This window comes from Macrobrachium nipponense, chromosome 39, assembly GCF_015104395.2.
Source record: "Macrobrachium nipponense isolate FS-2020 chromosome 39, ASM1510439v2, whole genome shotgun sequence".
Taxonomy (NCBI): domain Eukaryota; kingdom Metazoa; phylum Arthropoda; class Malacostraca; order Decapoda; family Palaemonidae; genus Macrobrachium; species Macrobrachium nipponense.
Window position 1 is genome coordinate 14,109,239 of NC_061099.1, and position 15,597 is coordinate 14,124,835.

The 15,597-nt window shown below is 38.3% G+C and overlaps 1 protein-coding gene across 1 annotated transcript in view; it reads right to left on the reverse strand.

The window, feature by feature from the left end:
- LOC135210144 (V-type proton ATPase 21 kDa proteolipid subunit c''-like) overlaps positions 1-15,597 on the reverse strand; it is a 95,889-nt gene that overhangs the window by 38,211 nt on the left and 42,081 nt on the right. The window contains exon 4 of the mRNA XM_064242963.1: positions 11,389-11,536. Coding sequence (XP_064099033.1) covers positions 11,389-11,536 — 148 coding nt within the window. The remainder of the gene's footprint in view (positions 1-11,388; positions 11,537-15,597) is intronic.

Sequence of the window (15,597 nt, forward strand, 5' to 3'; positions counted from 1 at the left end):
GACCTACCTGTAGCGAGTGCCGCGAAATTTGAAATTCTGTCCGGGAACGACGGAGTCTATAGCTATGTATATATCTGACAGGTAAGTTGAATGTATGAAAATTATAAAATATATATATATATATATAATATATATATATATATATATATATATATATATATATATATATATATATAACTGAATCACAAAAGTTAGGAACGTGATAAATCAATAAATAAAGATATCTGCCATGAAGGAAAATAAACGACTGAGTATCCGCAAGACCTTTCGATGTTTTAACGTCTTAACTAACCAGATAAACGTCGAAAGGTCTCGCGGATACTCTGTCGTTTATTTTCCTTTGTGGCATATATATATAATATATATATATATATAATATATATATATATATATATATATATATATATATATATATATATATATATATATTATATACACACACATATACATACATATATACATACTACATACATACATACATACATATATACATATATACAGTGGTCCCCACCCCCCGTATTTCGCTGGGGGATGCGTTTCCAGACGCCCCCGTGAATAGTTAGAACCCGCGAATGTTTGGAACCCTATGAAAAATGCTAAAGACATCCTATTTTGTTAGTTAAAACTCAAGAAAAACCACTAAAAATTTTCATACTTGGTTTTTTTAATAGTTTTATCACAAAAAGTGCATTTTTATGATGAAATTCATCGAAAAAAACCAGGAATTGTGGATATTTATCAAAGAAAAATACCGCGAATGCATGAATTTTCCGCGAATAATGCGGGAAACGTTCCCCAGAGAAATCTGCGAATGTGTGAGTCCGCGAATCTGGAGAACGCGAATACGGGGTCCACTGGATATATGTATATATATATATATATATATATATATATATATATATATATATATATATAGATATATATATATATATATATATATATATATATATACATATATATACGTTTGTGCCCCCGAAGATGTGGTAAATACACGAAAGTACTTGGCACTCTGTCTTTTCTTTTTCAAAAATTTTCCCTGTGGGTTTTGCTGGTAAAACAAAATCTGGTGCTTACTTTTGTGATTTTATAGTAATACATATACATATACATACATACATACATACATACATACATATACATATATATATATACATACATACATATATATTAATATATATATATATATATATATTATATATATATATATATATATATATATATATACTTATAGTATATATATATAGTGATGCCAGATAACTCCCAATCAATCAATTAATCAATCAATCCACTATCATATCTCATATCCTTATCTCTATTTTCAGGTCTTGATACTTGTAATTTTTTTTCTTTCTCATCTACTCTGGTATCCCATGGTATTGCAACTTAATAAGTGATACCTTTTCCTTGGTTTTGTCAATCAACGTCACATCTGGTCTATTTGCACATACTATCACTCTATCTGTTCTGACACCATAGTCCCAGAACATCTTTGCCTGATCGTTTTCTATCACTCCCTCAGGTTGGTGCTCATATCACTTATTACTGCAAGGTGGCTGGTGTTTCTTGCACTGGCTCCAGTGGAGGGCTTTTGCTACTGAATCCTGCCTCTTTTTGTACTGGTTCTGTGCATGTGCCGGACATTCGCTTGCTTTGTGTTTTATGGTCTTTTTTTCACATTGCACTTCCTGCATATGGGTGAGATTTTATTTCTATCTATCATTCTTGGGATATATCTGGTTCTTAGGGCCTGATCTTGTGAAGCTGTTAGCATTCCTTCTGTTTCCTTCTTGAATTCTCTTCTCTGTAGCAATTGCCATGTTTCATAGCTGGCCAGTTCTTTAGTCTGTCTCATGTACTGTCCGTGCATTGGTTTGTTGTGCCATTCTTCTGTTCTGTTGGTCATTCTCTTGTCTGTATATTTCTGGATCTTCGTCTACTTTTATCAGTCCCTCTTCCCATTCATTCCCAAGTCACTTGTTTTACTAGTTTTAAGATCATTATAATTATATTATATAATGTTATGCAGTAATTATAATTATTATTATTATTATTATTATATTAGTACATAGTAATAAGTAGCTATTACAAGTAGTGGCTATTACTAATTTTATCTCAAGTATTGATATCATTGCTGTTAATAGTTAATACTATCATCATCATCATTACTATCATTATTTTTTGTTATTATTATTATTATTATTACGACAAATGAATATACAGTCCCTTGTTAACACTGAAATTTTCATAAAGGGGACTTTACTGATGCAGATTCAGTTTACTTATAGTATGATAAAAGTATGGAATTACGGTACATTATTTTTACCATACTGTACGGCATGGAAAAATCAGAGAGTATGGTATGAAATTATGATACATACAGTATTTTAGCCTGGTATGAAGGAAGGAAAAACATTCCTTCTGTATCGTACTACCAGCCTTGGTTAATAAACATGTAATCTTAATGCAACTACCTCAAAATGATAATCCAATCATTACAGAGGAAAATTATATGTGAACTAACTAAGAATATGTTGAGAAGGATGATTACTTTGGCCTTTGCAAGGTGTCTAAAATTAGTGAGACTTAGTTACATCTATCACATTATAATTAAAAAAGTGTAATGAAGAATGAGGCCAATAGAATTAAAGCACCAAAAAATTGTGTTTTTATAATAATAAGGATTTAACTATATTTACCCAGTAATTACATAACTATAGTTTCTGCATTTGTAGCAGTAAAGATTCAAATTTTGCGGTAGCGACACCAAAAAGAGTATAGGTGACACAGTCTCTCCCCCTAGCGAGAAGGTTAGGGACGACACAGCCCATTAGCTCATTCCGTTTATGCTTATGTCCATCAGCGGGGAGGAAGGAGGGCTCTGATCACATAATTACTGGGTAAGTATAATTAAAACCTTATTTTATTATTAAAACATTTTTAATTATGCAAATTGCCCAGTAATTACATAGCTGATTCCCACATTGACAGGAGGTGGGATAAATGAACATACTCTACTCTAAAACATCAAGTCATGTAAAGAATTAGAAATAGATAAGCTGCATTGAAACAATGCTTGATGTTCCTTGTTAGTTAAGAGAGCTTGCAGTAGAGACTGCCTCTGGTTGGTGCTCAACTTGACCTGTAGCAGCACGGCAGTAAACGCAAGGGTCGCCTCTACTTGAAGGCGCCGGCTGGCCAAAATAAGGGGGAAAATGCAAAATCATGAAAAAATTCATGGAGCTTTGTATGGCAATGAAGCATGCGTATACAAAATATTTCATCAAAATTCCTCTTACTTTCATAGTTACAGCGTAATTAGTAAAAGTAACTCAATAAGCCAAAAACATTGATCCGTACAAGAAAATTATTTATTTCTTCTGTTATCGTAAATCTTGATACTTATTATCAAACAAATTGTGAGCAATGGCATCTGTAGAGATTCCATGAGTCGCAAGACGGGAAGACTGAGCTTTACACCCTTCAGTGCAAACAGAAACATGAAAGAGTACGGACACATTCAAGTTTCACCTCTGACATTCGCTTGCTTTTACGTCTTTTCCTTTCTTTCAGCAAGGTTTTCATCATGCCAAAGAAGAAAAGACAAGCAAAACATCTTGCTAACATACAAAAGAAGAAAATTTGCTCTAATAAGAGTTCAGAAGATCATAATATCGGCGATATTAGCAGAGTTAGTGAAGAAGAGAGTGCCCCAGGCCACGAACTTTAAGCAAAGGGATCTTCATTTATGATTAAAATGATAAATAACATAGCTTTGGTTAATTAACCCCAAAAAGGAATATAAAATTCATAATAATCATAATTTATTAACACTGTCTTTGTAAAAATACAAAGAAAAACTTTGAATGCCCATATCTCAAATCTATACTTATTGACCTTCAAATTCTATCTTCTCCCTTAGTTTTAAAGCTAAAGAAATTAAATTTGGAATATAGGGTAACTTAGAAAGCCTTCATAGAACAATCAAATCTAGCCCTATTTTCCAATTTTTGTTCCATTTTTTTTTCTTAAATTTTCTTTTTCTGATTTATAGGGTTTATTTTTATACCATAATGAAAAAATTCATATCTAGCAAAAAAATTACTTTTCTAAAAAACTCTACATTCAATTGGAGGTCTACATCAGGTCTATATATCACAGTAATCCTTGGTCTTAATATTAAGTATTAAGGGAGGAGATAGAATTTGAAAAATAGTTATTTTCAGGATAAATCTCACTGGCATTACAAAACTGAAGGTCAAAGGCGAAACTCATATGCGGTTTGGAGATGTCTCGAGTCACCTTATTAAGTGGCATGAATGTCAAAGTCCTGTCCTTAAAAAATGGCATTAGCCGGCTGGCGCCCTTTAGGGGGAGCCCTGTAGCAAGGATGATTCCAATTGCTCACAAGGAATTACAACTTGCCCTTGCCCTGGGCACAGTACCATAATGAAAATAACCATTTTATTATGTCACCTACACTGAAGTAAAGACCACAACCCATCCACCATAAGTGTCAGGTACTCTGAGTACATTGTACCTTCTTGGCTTTCTAAACATCAATCCTTCACTACAAGGTGAAGGTTCGGACAGTAGGAGGGAATCCTATACGTACTTCCTTCCTCGATACCATGCCAGTAATTAAAATTTTCAAGCTATTGCCTAAATTTTAACACTTGTCAAAAAATTCTCTTACACTATGACACATGATGAATGATCATACTACCAGTAGGTCGAACACCAAATGGACGTATGAGATATATATCTCTTGAAAGCTAATGAGGTAGAGGTTGTACTTAATGTCATTAGCTTTGCTAAGAGGAGACACATGCTCCTCTTAAATCTGAGTCTCGGAGGGTAAAGACCATTAGGGTAAATGACAAGATGTCCTAATCTGAGGATGAGATGCCTATGTGCTTGCCATAACATCTTGGGTTTAATCTGGTGTGGGCTTCTAGTTCTAAGAAATACCAGACCATCTAGCCAGGAAGCACATTCCTCTCTTCTCCCTATCATAAAACATTTCCAGCTCTGATAGAATGGGGTTTGCACATGACTGAAGTTGTCGTCCAGTGTTCCTATTAGAAGGAGCTAGTTTTGCTACGAAAACAACACAGTGGGAAGATTTTGCTTCTTGCAGCTTAATTCATCTGCCAGGACATTGAATTTTACCTGCATGAACTTTGTTAGGATTCTGGTGTGGTTTGTATCTGTCCATAACAGAAGGGCTGATGCCACTTTGCAGAGAGGAAAAATGCATTCTCCCTGTTTCATGATGTAAGAGAGGGCTGTTGTATTGTCCAAGTGGACAGTTACTACTTTGTTGCGGACCAGGTATGCAAACTTCAACAGCACCTGGTGGATAGCCGTCAATTCTTTCAAATTGATGTGCCACTCTCTCTGTTGAACATCCCATGTTCCCAATACTCTGTTGTCTTCCAGGAGATCTCCCCAACCTGGATTGGATGCATCTGAATAGAATAGAAGGTTGGGGCTCAGAGGAAGAAGGGACTTCCCTTCTATTAGCCTGTCTTCTGATCTCCACCTAGACAGGTCCTCCTTTATTTCAGATGTTGCCTGGAATACAAATGAGTCTGGAAATTTTTTCCCATTCCAGTTATCATTAGAGAGAGAGAGAGAGAGAGAGAGAGAGAGAGAGAGAGAGAGAGAGAGAGAGAGAGAGAGAGAGAGAGAGAGAGAGATGAGAGAGAGAGAGAGAGGAGAGAGCAGCGAGAGAGAGAGAGAGAGAGAGAGAGAGAGAGAGAGAGATCGTAAGTGGTGGATGGATAATGAGTGGTTTGATGGTGGGTGTAAGCGTCAGGGAGTCTGTTACGGAAAGTCTGTTAACAGTTTGTGATGATCAGTCAAGAGTCAGAAGCGGTCTTTTGGAAGATAGTATTGATGGGCAGTTGTATTGTGGTTTCCTGGAGTTGTTATTTGAGTTGTTATTGGTATTGCGTGTTGGAAGATTATTGTGCTGGTGCTTGAAGGTTGTTGTTTGATGGTGTTAGTGTTTGTCTGTGCAGTAATTTGTTGTGTTGTTGAGTTATTGTATGGTTGTTTTGTGTTGTGATCCTCGGCGGTGGTTGTCTCAACGACCTTATCCAGCGGACAGCACAGCTTCTTGTCCTGAAGTCAGTCATTGACAGTGAGTACAAGTGTGAAATTTCTGTATGTAGCCTATCTATCGGCAAATCAATTGTCCTGTCAGTAAAAAGTAATGTGAAGGGGAAAGTGTAGCTGAGGGTCTTTTTTGAGTGTCAGTATGATTAACGTAACTGTGGGGAGCTTTGCTTGCTTTTTTTTACTTGCTTATGATCCCGCTACAGAAATTTTTGGTGCCCGAACAGTGACTGCTAGAATGGCAGAGACGGGACAGCTGATACATCGCGTGTATGAGTGGTAGGAAAAGTCAGGATGGAAGGATTGAGTGAGGTAGAGAGGTTGAAGGAGGAGCCGAGGTTGGTTAGGGAAGTTGGGAAAGCAATGGAAGTGGAGAATGAGAGGCTGAGGCTTGAGCGTGAGAAGTATAAGAGGGAGTTAGAAGAGTTTAGAGGAATGATGAGTTGTGTGGAAGAGGGAATGAAAGAGGAAGTGAAAGAGGCCAAGTAGCGGATGGTTGAGAAGATGGATGAAAAGTTGGGGTTGATGATGAGTAATGTTCAAGAGATGATGAAGGAAATGATGGAAGGGTTTTTTGGAAAGGGAGCTGTCAGAGGTAGGTCTCCTGGGTCTTGTGACAGGCCAGCAGCAATTAAGAAAGTGAAAGAACAAGTGGATGAAAGTGTGAGTGAGGAAAGTGATATGGTTGTGGTAAATGAGGAGAAGAAAGAGAAGGTACAGAATTTGGATAGATCAGAGCAGAAGGGAGTTGAGAGTAAAGAAGGGGCTAAAGGGAAGATTAGTAAGGATGGTGGGCAAGATAAGAAGAAAATATATGAAGATGAGAATAGAGTTGAGATTAAGGTGCAGGATGAGACATTAAGTGGAAATTGGTAGGTAGAAAGAAGAAGGGTAAGAATGGTATGACTAAAAGTATGGATGTGAGTATGGAAGTAGATTCGTTATATTCAGAAGAGGGTAAGAAAGGTCAGAATAGATGCAGCGAAAGTGGAGTGAGAGTGAGCAGGAAATGCGAAAGGCAATGTATATAAGAGAGGTACCCCAATGTGAGAAGTACGAGGAATATGGTAGTAGGGACATGGAAGATGTTTTTAGAGAGTATGAGATGTATTGTGTGGCTAAGTATGGGGATAATAAGAGTTTGGGCAAGAGAGTTAGGTAGCTTTTTGACAGGATTTTTGTTGAGTATGTATGGGGTAATGATGAGTGTAGGGAATGTGCCTATAAGTGTGAAAGCCAGGATTGTGGAACAGGCAAAGATGATAAAGAATAGTATTAGATATAGGAGGAACATGATTTTGAAGAGGCAAGAATGTTGTCAGTGTATGTGTGCAGAATAGAAACATTAGCTAGGAAAAAGTTTGGAGACGAGGGAATAAATGAGTGTAAGGAGTTAGTGAGGAAATTGTTAGTGACTGTGCCTGAGAGATAATATATGAGTTTATGAATTTAAAGCGTAAGGAGCAAATGTGATGGACGAATGAAAGGTTAACGTGGAACAACATTTTAGAAATAGCAGAGGATTATGAGCTAGATAGGTGTATGAAAGCTGAGGCAAATGGCAGAGTGAGTGGTTGATAAGAGCGTTAGAGCATGTAATGTATGTGTAGTTAACCCTAAGAGAGATCAGAGTGCAAGCATTGGGAAAGTAGGGTCCATTAGTTGTGAACGAGAACAGAAGTGTTATAGATGTGGAAAACAAGGGCATAACGAGAACGAGTGTTGGTGGGCATTGGGAGTGTGTTTCGGGTGTAGGCAGACAGGTCATATAGTGAGTGAATGTAAGAAAGATAATGATATTAAATGTTAAAGGTGTGGACAGGTAGGGCACTTACCGAGTGGACGTCAGGGTACCAGTGTGAATGAGGTTTGTGATAATTGTGGAAAGAATGGACATTATGCTAGGATGTGCAAGGAATTGTGTGCGAAATGTGTTGAATGTGAAATGGAAGGTCATGTAGTGAGTGTGTGTAGGTGAAAGAGATGAGTCAGGCTGGGAATTCGGGAAACTGGATATGAAGGGGATTCAGTTGGGTGGGTCCTCTGGTGTGCAAGCAGTAAGTGATGCATGTGCGTAAAGGATTGTTGCATGAAAAAGGGTTTGGGGATAGAGCTTATGAATGTATGAGTGTAAAAGTGAGGTGTGAGGGGCTTGTTTGGTTGCTTTAATTGATACTGGGTGCAGTGTCAATGTTCTTTTTCAGAATGGATGTGACAAGTTGCAGAGTGAGTGTGAAATTAGGAAATGTAAAGGGGAGGTACAAGGAATAGGAAATTTAGGTATGCCTGTGGTGGGAATTTTGCGTGAAAAAATAGAAATCAGAGGGGGTAGTGATGGATGAAAGTGACTTGTGTGTGATCGAGGGAATGAGTGATAAGTGTAAGTTGTTGGGGTACAGGTTCATGAAGAAGTGTGGGATGGTAATCCGTCCGAGCACGAATATGATTGAATTGCATATGAAAGGGAATGTACGCGGAGAGTTGTACAGTGGACCCCCCGTATTCGCGTTCTCCAGATTCGCGGACTCACACATTCGCGGATTTCTCTCGGGAACGTTTCCCTGCATTATTCGCGGAAAATTCGCGCATTCACGGTATTTTTCTATGGTAAATATCCACAAATTCCTGGTTTTTTTGATGAATTTCATCATAAAATGCTCTTTTTGTGATACAACTATTAAAAAAAACCATGTATGAAAATTTTTAGTGGGTTTTTCTTGAGTTTTAACTAACAAAATAGGCTGTTTTTAGCATTTTTATAGGGGTTCCAAACATTCGCGGGTTCTAACTATTCGCGGGGGGTCTGGTACGCATCCCCCGCGAATACGGGGGGACCACTGTACCTGGATAGGGATGGAGGGGTAAATGGTAAAATATGGAAGGGGGTGCTGTTGGTTGTGAAAGAGAGTAAAAGTGCAGCAAGAAGTCAGAGAAGTTGTTAGTGTGAGAGTTGCGTGGCCGGATAGTCTTGGGATTGTCAACGTTGACAAGTGTGAATACTATATGGTTGAGGGTGTGGATGCGAACAAGTTTGTAAGAGCAAGCATGCATGTATATGACATGATTTTAGATATGGAGAATCCTTGGGTTTTAGTAGCCTTGTTGCCGAGCGTTAGGAAGAAGCGTGAATGGCATGGTAAGGGTGTTAGTGTTATGGTGCAAATGGTTGATAAAGCATATAATATGGATGACTTTGAGGGAATGAATGATACTTGTAATGTATGTGGGTTTGAGTTGACAAGGATAGGTGAGACTTCAGTGGGAAGGAAACCGAGTAGTAAGGAGGTAGTTGCTCGCATGGCTAAATCTCTGCAAGAGTTTGACAGAAGTATGGATGAACTGAGTGATTTGGTAGCAGAAATAAGGGAGATGTTGGAACCAGAGCTAGATGTCAATGAAGTAGTGAATGAGATTTGGGAGGATAGTAGTGAGGGAGAAAATGAGAATTTGAATGAGTGGTTTAGAAGAAGTGAATGACAATGTAACTGAGAGAGTGTATGAGGGTCCTCAAACAAGATCCAGGGGGGCCTGCATCCGAGCATCTTTGGGTGTTGCGAGTGTAAGAAGACGTTGTCAAATGTAACGGGGGAGGTAATATGGAGTGATAATGGTAGTTACATCTGACAATGTCTTCAAGGGTTGCGTGAGAGGGAGAGAGCGAGAGAGTAAGTGAAAGCGTCGTTGGGTTGAGAGATTAAATGTTTTTGTTATGTTTGATACGTTGTGTTTCATGTTGCTGTGTGATATTATGTAAGTGCGCATGTGATTTTCTGAAGAGTGTGGGTGAGCGAGTGATGATCGAGAGAGAAAGAGAGAGAGAGAGAGAGAAAGATCGTAAGTGGTGGATGAATAATGAGTGGTTTGATGGCGGGCGTAAGCGTATGGGAGTCTGTTACGGAGAGTCTGTTAAGAGAGTCTGCGAAGGTCAGTTGAGAGCTGGAAGTGGTCTTTTGGAAGATAGTATTGATGATTGATGGGCAGTTGTATTCTGGTTTCCTGGAATTGTTATTTGAGTTGTTATTGGTATTAGTGTGTTGGAAGGTTGTTGTTCTGCTGCTTGAAGGTTGTGATTTCTTGGTGTTGGTTGTGAGTGGTTGTATGTAAACTTGTAAGGTTGTTGTTTTGATGTTGTTGGTGTTAATCTGCACAGTGATTTGTTATGCTGTTGAGTTATTGTATGGTTGAGGTACTCAATTGGTTGTTTTTTGTTGTGATTCTCACAGCTTCTCGCCCTGAAGTCAGTCATTGATGGTGAGTACGAGTGTGTGAAATTTCTGTATGTAGCCTATCTATCGGTGAACCAATCATCCTGTCAGTAAAAAGTAACGTAAAGGGGAAAGTGTGGCTGAGGGTCTTTTCGAGAGTTGGTACGATTCATGAACTGAGGGGAGCTTTGCTTGCATTCTTTGCTTGCTTGTGATTCTGCCACAATGCAATATTTACATTATTACACTTATCAACTCAGCAACATTTTACTTTGTTGCGTTACTTTCTAAAGATGATTTAATCAAAAGATCGTTACTGGAACGTATTGTCTAGTCAGAAACAAGCTTAAACATCAGTCCGACAAACCAATGTTTACATATTATAGTCAGACTCTCGTCAAAGAGTAGTTGACCAATTAACTGCAATTTCGCTGTAAATGCGAACTAATGATGTACTACTTCAGTAAAAAACCAACAAAACAAGGAAAAATCTCATCCTGAAGCTTTTGGCTGAAGCTATTCCAATCTCGGTTTGAATATGGAAATCCGGTAAATAACCAGCGAAAAATTAATAACTGCTGCCGACACCAGATGTTTACATCAGGTGTCGCAGAAACGGAATGAGCTAATGGGCTGTGTCGTTCCTACACACTTATCAGTGTCACTACCGCGAAATTTGAATCTATACTGCTGCGAATACAGAAACTATAACTATGTAATTACTGGGTAAACTGCATAATTAAAACAGTAGTTCTGGCTAGTAGCAAGACTGGCAGATGATTATCTACAGGGACCTTTTCACTTAGGCTGTCTTAACATTTTTGACAATTGTGTACAATTATTTTCTCTCTTCTTCTTGTCCTGCCTAACTAAATTAAAGTCCACAAATATCTCTTAGTATTCTGACAACATTCTAACAAGAATAACCTGATGATTCCTCCTCAGAATGATAATTCATTTTCCTTCTTGAAACACCTGCTGGACTAAGTAAAATAAGAACATTTAGTATTTCACTATGATATCTGCAATAAAAAAAATCTGAAACAAATTGATAAAAACTTACCTCCAAAATACCAGCAAGAATAATGGCAATGATAAGACCATAAATAGCCACAGCCTCACAAAAAATAACCGAGATAAGATTCTTGGTTTTGATCCTAGGAGCTCGGACACCACCACCAATAATGCTCACACCTGTTGTATGGATACCCCTAAAAAAAAAAAGGATATTGTTTACTATTTTTTGAAACCATAAATCAGCACTTTTCCATGCTTTATCAAATTATCATTATTCATATCAAATTCAAATGCAAATTTTGAATAAATTTCAGTGAAATCTTTCAAAATAACTTTCTTTAGCCATAAAAACTAGATATACTTGATTTTTATACATAATGGAGGAAGTACATACACCCATTCAAAAATAACAGAACTACAGGGAATAGGTATCAGCAGTAGTTTCTGCATAGAGGTGAGCTAACTTCAATATTTGGATGTATGAAGTTTCCTAACTGTACAGGGTCATTCTTCAAAAGGAGGTACTCTTCAGAAAACAAAACCTTGGCTAGTTGCACATGCTAATAATAAAAAGCTTTCAATTTTATACAACTCATTCAGAAACTAGCAATAACAATCTATTCCTAGCTTCACAGACACACATAAATTGGTGGTAAAGATGCTGACTAGAAAAGGAGAAGTGCTTTATTGTGCAAAGAATGGCAATGAACAACAGTGATACTATCTGGTATAAATAAAGAGTGAAGGTTTGACTGGTTCAAAATGAAATGGTTGATGAAATATGTTGGAAAAAATCAATAAAAAGAAAACACCACAATTTTTTAAAGTAAATTGTATTTTTCCTAACTATACAAACCAGAGGACCTTTACATTAGGAATTACCTTCAACATAGGCTGGAATACGGCCGTTAAATTCGTGAACAAGGTGGTTAGGCAGCAACTACCGTCTGGTAAGTGGGTAGGCCTTCCTGCCTGGATGTAACCACTACACCGCCTTTCAACCCAAGTTTCAGATTGAGGGGTGGCATGACATGGGCATTAACGTAAAGGACCTCAAGTTTGTATACATAGTTAGGAAAAATAAAATTTACTTGAAAATATTGTGATTTGTTCCTACATGATATACAAACCCTTGGTCCTTTATATTAGGAAGACTTACTGATAGGTGGGAGGAATGTGACAGCTTCTAGAACTGACTGGAGTTCAGCACACCTGGGCTATTCCTCCTGGTTGTAAGAGCGAGGAGGAGTGCCCTGCCCCAGACAACTTGATCGAAGCATAGGATCTGCATGATCATGACTCAGACTTCTTGGCCTTTTCGAAATGAGTGGCAAATCCATTTCAAAAAAGGTCTTGGAAGAATATTTAAAGTCGGAGGCATTAATACAAAGTTCTGGGAAGGATTTGCATTACTGCCGGTCTCCTTCCTCCCCTTGTTAGAGGAAGGAGCAGGTTTGCTTCTATGATTGATAAGAAAAAATAGAAAAGAAACACGATGTGCAAGCTTACTGCATCAAACGCCCGACCAACAAGTGTAAGTTCGATTCCTATCTTCAACCTGAAGGATTGATTGATTGATTGATTGTAGGTTTTCTGGCGTCACAACTACCAGGGTCACCGACGCCGAATGCTAAGTGTGATCTTTTAACGTTATTTAAAATCTTGTTTAATATATTATAAATTTTATTTTAAAAGAGATACATATAAATTTGATTTTAAAAAAAATTCTGATAAAAATAAGAATAAAATTCTGATCAAATAAAATTCTAATAAAAAGAATATTTAATTAATCTGAATAAAATATAAAACAAAACCAAAAGGGAAAAAAGTATATACTAAGACAGCACAGCTGTCAGATATATTTGAGAAGACCAGCTTCTTTGATAAAAGAGATAACGTTATTAACACACATGCTTTCTCCCAACAGTTTTGGCATGCTATAATTACCACCTGCTTCACTACTATAAGCTAAAAAACGATTCCTAAGTTCCACTAGACTGGGACACTCAACCAGCAAATGCCTAACAGTCAGTGGAACTAAGCAATCATCACAGAAGGGCTCATTCTCCCCATCCATCAGATAGCCGTGAGTTAAACGCGTATGGCCAATACGTAATCTACACAATACAACCTCCCACTTCCTTGGTATTAGGTCATATTTCCAAGGGTGTGTCTGTCTAGTAATTTCTTTCATTTTGTTGGGGCCTACTCTGTCCCACTGAAGTGCCCATAAATACTGGACAGATTTCCATATATCAAAGAATGTATCACGATATGGAACAGGGCATTTTCTCAGTACTAAAGTTTGCGCTGCTGATTTGGCTAGCTTGTCTGCCTCTTCGTTTCCCGATACGTTCACATGGGCAGGAACCCAACAAAATGAAACAATGCTGCCTCTATTTTGGTGCAAGAAGATCCACTGCAAGATCTTCAACACCAAGGGATGATCAGTATTAAAGACTTCCAGGGACTGTAAGGCACTTTTGGAGTCACAAAATATTGTGTAGCTACACACTGAGTGTTACAATATGTTCCAGTGCTACTAGGATGCCATACAATTCAGCTGTAAAGTTTGAGGCAATAGAAGGAAGTGCACCTCTTCGGTTAAAAGATTGGCTAAAAATGTTATTGTTATAATACAATTAAGTTTGTTCATACTTACCTGGCAGATATATATATAGCTGTATTCTCCGAAGTCCGACAGAATTTCAAAATTCGCGGCACACGCAGTGGGCGGCCAGGTGGTAGTACCCATTCCCGCCGCTGGGAGGCGGATATCAGGAACTATTCCCATTTTCTATTCATATTTTATCAGTGCCACTGTCTCCTGAGGGGAGGTGGGTGGGCACTTTAATTATATATATCTGCCAGGTAAGTATGAACAAACTTAATTGTGTTATAACAATAACATTTTGTTCATGAAACTTACCTGACAGATATATATATAGCTGAATCCCACCTTCGGATGGTGGGAAGAGACAGAATAGGATTTTTGGGAAACTAAATTAAGTAGATGATATACATCTTGGTTCCTCACCTGTTAGCATAGCCGACTTCGTGATTACTGTCACCAAAGTCTGCTTCTGCGTTACTAGAGTTGCCAGCGAGGTAGAGACCTGTAATGCTGGTGCGCTCTAGATGATCTGTCAACGGGGGCGTGACCACAATGTGACTAGACCATATGACCATACTTCTGAGGGCAACAAAGCTAAAACCACCACCTGACCTAACCTATCAAAGTTAGTTCCATAACTTCTAGGCTAAAGAAAAGGAACGCGCCTCAAGCGACCAACCCTTCAAAGTTAAAAGCACACCTATCCCTTTTCTATAGGATAGGATTCGTGTTGCTTGCTGCCCCCAATAATATATCTATGGATATGTATGGTCCTAGCGACTTACAGATCTCAAATGTCGTCTTCACATCCCGTCGGGAGTGTGAAGCGAACACAGAGTTGCTTCGCTAAAGCGTGGCACTCAGGATGTTACTGAGTGTCATGCTCTGTTGAAATGCTTCCGAGGCCGCGCCCTCACCTCTTGAGCATTCATATTAAGAAAAAATCTCAAATCTTTATGCAAACATAATGAATGAGACTTCTTAAAAGAACTCCTTGGCTATAATGCCAGGGTGTTCTTGGACATGAACCAGTCTGGTCTTTTACGGAACACCGCAGATTTGTCCGTTGACCTCGACTTTCTATAGTTTTATCAAGATAAAACTTGAGAGACCCGACAGGGCACAGGACTCTCTAATGCCCTTGCCCAATAATTTGTGCCATACCCTTGGTCTCCAAGCCTTCAGGTCAAGGGTTAGACAGGTTTTCGTTCTTATCAAGAACGGAAGGCTTAGAGGACAGACCGCATTATGTCCTTTCCAAAGCTAAAACCTCTGATGATGGCTAAAACCTCACTAACCCTCTTTGCCGTGGCTAGAGCGGTTAGAATGTTAGCCTTTCTGGTCACGTGTATTAAGTTCGCAGAAAGGATAGGTTCGAAATGCTTTTGGCATCAAAAACTCAGACCTACGTCTAAGTTCCATGCCGGAACCTGCGATCCAGAGAATTTCAAGATCTCCCCAGACCTCAAAGATCGTCGTGAAGCTTTGTTGTTTGACAGAACCGAATCTCTGAGCCTAGAGGCCGTCAACAACATATTTGCATATTCTACAATAGTTAGGACTTCTAGCTTATCTCATACTTCATACGGAAAGATAGAACCATAAAGAAATTCACAGAGGTCGAGGTGGAGGAACAGTCAT